The sequence below is a fragment of the Alnus glutinosa genome, chromosome 13 (genome assembly GCF_958979055.1).
Source record: "Alnus glutinosa chromosome 13, dhAlnGlut1.1, whole genome shotgun sequence".
NCBI lineage: Eukaryota > Viridiplantae > Streptophyta > Magnoliopsida > Fagales > Betulaceae > Alnus > Alnus glutinosa.
Genome location: NC_084898.1, coordinates 4,370,732 through 4,374,369, shown reverse-complemented (window position 1 = coordinate 4,374,369; position 3,638 = coordinate 4,370,732). Strand labels below are relative to the sequence as shown.

The 3,638-nt window shown below is 40.0% G+C and overlaps 1 protein-coding gene across 1 annotated transcript; it reads left to right on the top strand.

Annotated features, from left to right (window-relative positions):
• The first annotated feature begins 392 nt into the window (after positions 1 to 392).
• On the top strand, positions 393 to 1,663 carry LOC133855045 (uncharacterized). The gene is made up of 4 exons (XM_062291338.1): positions 393 to 702; positions 800 to 904; positions 977 to 1,054; positions 1,132 to 1,663. The coding sequence occupies exons 1-4, from the start codon at positions 436 to 438 to the stop codon at positions 1,369 to 1,371; spliced, it is 690 nt and encodes a 229-aa protein (XP_062147322.1). The 5' UTR covers positions 393 to 435; the 3' UTR covers positions 1,372 to 1,663.
• The last annotated feature ends 1,975 nt before the right edge of the window (positions 1,664 to 3,638 follow it).

The window sequence follows — 3,638 nt, the reverse complement described above, 5'->3', positions numbered from 1 at the left end:
AAGTGTGACTTGATCATGAACAATTTATGTGAGTGCTTTAACTCGTACATCATCCATGCCCGAGACAAGCCAATCATTACTATGCTGGAAATGATTAGGAAGAAGTTGATGATGCGATACTAGAAGAAGAGGCAGGGAATAAGGGAGTATGTCGGGGAATGGTGCCCGAAGATATTGGCAAAGTTGGAACAGTGTGGAAAGGATGCTGCAGAGTGCAGTTCAACTTATGCTGGGGATGGAATCTATGAAGTGTTGTGCAGTTATGGCACATTTGTGGTTAGCTTGACGGACAGTGTTTGTGGGTGCAGGTAGTGGGATATGACTGACATTCCATGCCCATATACCATCTCAGCCATTTTATATCATTCTGCCAAACCTGAACACTACCTGCATCCGTAATATAGTGTTGAGAATTACAAATTGGCTTATGACCCAATGATATACCCAATGCCAAGCGAGGACCAATGGGTCAGAACCGGGCAAGATGAAGTTGACCCACCTGTTGTTAGAGCTGCCCCAGGCCGGCCCAAAAAGCTCCGGAGAAGGGGTCTTGATGAGCCAAGAAACCTACATTGCATGAGGAAGGGTGGTGTAAGCATGAGATGCTCGAAGTGTAGGGCAGTTGGCTATAACGCTAGGACTTGCCCTGGGAGGAAGATGAAGTCCACTCCAAGCACTGCAACAGAGTTGAGCTTTGATGATGTAAGTACATATATCTTAAATGCCACCTTTTTTATAACAAAAGACCATTGCCAACCGAGTTAATAATTTTCCTAACCTTGATTGTTTTGTGTCGCAGATTCCTTCTCACCCAATTGTTGATGATTCACAGCCTACGCAATCATCTACAGCTGCACAACCTGTTTCACGGCCCAAAAAGAGAGTTCCACCTACTACTGTTGGTGTAAGTATTAGTAATATTTGTTATTACAAATATATACTTGTGTTATTTCTAATGACGATGTTGCATATGTAGCCTACTTCAATGAAAAGGAGTAAGACAACGGCTCCCTCAATGCATACTCGGGCATCACAAAGAGCAAATTCCACAGCTGTAAGTTAATACAGCTTTCCACCCTAAACCTTATATGTAAATAGACTTTGAATTACTAATAAAAGTGTGTTGCACAGGCCAAATCTGCTGTTGCAAGACCTATTAGGAGGTCTGGTAGGTTGTTGGCAGCATTTAAGGAGCCCAATCCCAACAAAGAGATACCTATTGTTGACCTAACACGTGATGATAGCCAACCAGAAACTGCACCAGCAATATTCACTCGGGAACTGGCAAGGGCATCCGGAGTTGTCATTCTAGAACTAGTAAGTAGGCCAACAAGAGTAGTGGTACCAACAGTGGAGAAGGGTCTACAGTGAATGGAAGCTAAAAACAAAGGGAAAAAATCAATATTGCAGCCTTGATGGGTTTTTGGAAACTGTTGTTGGAAATATGATAGCCAACAGTTTTTTAATAATGTAGTGGGAAATATAGACTATGTTGGTTTGTAGTTGGAAACAGTTTGGTTTGTTGTTGATATAAATAGTTTTTTGATGTTTTGTTGTTGTTGGAAACAACTTGTTTAGGTTTGAAGGGAAATATGTTGGAACAATGCCATGTTTTCTGATTTGTTGTTGTGCTGGGAAATATGTACTATGTTGGCTTGTAGTTGGAAACAATTTGTTTTGTTGTTGTTGTTGTTGGAAACAACTTGTTTAGGTTTGAAGGGAAATATGCAAAATGCCAAAATGCTATGTTGATGATGCCAAAATGCTATGTTGTTCTGGAAACTATTTGTTCAGGTTTCGTATGTTGGAAGTACAGTATTTTAGCATATGTACAAGGAATAATGAATCAAATTGGGGTTGTCAAAATGCTATGTTGATGATACCAAACTCAAGTTAATGAATAAAGGGAGACAAACATTACAAATACACTACACATTACAAAGTTTACCAATACACTAGTTACAAGGTTTCAAAGTTACATATATACTAATCATTACAAACATACTAGTCATTACAATTTTTCAAGGTAGCCGTTTGTAGGACATATGTCCTTTATTTACACCATAAAAGTTGCCCCAAAACACAGCTAAGAAGACAACAAAAAAAAACTCAAGAAAATGTCAAAAGTCGGCTATTTGTCTTCGAAATTTTCACTTGCATGTCTGTCATATCGAATTGCTTCGATCCTTAGCTTGGCCTTCAATTCTATAACTTCCTTGTTCAGCATAGCATCCCTGTGTTGCACACGAGTCAACGCTCGTATAGCATGTTCACACATGTTAGAATCTTTCCATTGGAAGAATCCGCAAGATCGACCAACCTATTCAAATTAGAGGTCATATAAACAAAGTTAGTTTTTCAACGTTAAAAAAAGTTCAATTGATAGCCAAGTATAATTAATGCTCCGTTTGTTTCGGCGTAAAATGATTTCTGAAAAATGATTTCGGTATTTTCCAGTGTTTGGTAGGGGCGAAAATAATAGTCAACCGGAAAATGATTTCTGTTTGACCAAAAATGCTTAGTAAATTTCAGAAAATGATTTACGCTTAGCGTAAATCATTTTCCGAAGACGTCTGACGCGGTCGATTTATTTTAAACAACGCAGTCGATCTTCAAGTTTAAGCAGCCGACCACCATCGAAATCTTGCCCGTATCGAATTTCGACAACATCCGGATAATGTTGTCGGAATCTGGCGACGGAATCCGGCCACCTTCGCCGGAATCCGGTCAGCCCAGATTCCGGCAACCAATCTGGCTGGATCTGGGCAGACCGGCCGGATCTGGCCGGGATCCGGTCGGTCTGGCCAAATCGCCGGGATCCGGCCGGTCTGGCCAGAGAGCCGGCCTGCTCTGGCCGGATCCCAGCCGGCTCTGGCCAGAGAGGCCGGATTCCGGCCAGATGCCGGCCGGATCTGGCCAGATCCGGCCTCTCTGGCTGGAATCCGGCGGGATGGCCGGAATCCGGCCACTTCGCCGGAATCCGGCCATCCCAGGTTCCGACAAAACTGTCCGGATTCTGGCCATTATCTTGAATTCTGACTGTATTAACCGAAATCAAGTAAAAATGGTCAGAATCTTGTCGGTCAGTGACGGAATCTCGTTATCGATGATTTTTATATTATTTTATATTAATATTTATATGTTTTGAATAAAAATTAATTTTTATAGGTTAATATGTTTGAATGAAAATATAAAAAATATTTGTAATTTTCTGTACGCGCCAAACACCGAAAAATGCTTTCGGCGAAAAATATTTTTCAGAAAAATGACTTCCCTGAAACCATTTTACGACGGAAACCATTTTACGTCGAAACAAACGGAGCATAAGAGTTGGTACCACTTTACTAACATAATTATATTATAGGGGTAATTAATGTGGAAACAAGCATACAATGCAATTATGATACATATAGACATGATGTACATATTAATCTGGCTCTTTTGCAAATTAAGCATGATCATATCTATAAATTAAAAAAAAAGGAAATCTGACATACATGACTAAGCTCACTAACCTCTTCTCTTTCAATTTGTTAAGATACAGTACATGGAAATCACAAAAAGTGGTGCTTTCAACTTCCTTATCATTTAACCAAACAAAAAAAAAACATATTTCCTCTATAACATGAAATATTTGT

Coding starts and splice junctions, on each gene's coding strand:
- LOC133855045 (XM_062291338.1), top strand. CDS start 436: ATGATATACCCAATGCCAAGCGAGGACCAATGGGTCAGAACCGGGCAA. Junction 703..799: donor CAGAGTTGAGCTTTGATGAT/GTAAGTACATAT, acceptor TTTGTGTCGCAG/ATTCCTTCTCACCCAATTGT. Junction 905..976: donor TTCCACCTACTACTGTTGGT/GTAAGTATTAGT, acceptor TTGCATATGTAG/CCTACTTCAATGAAAAGGAG.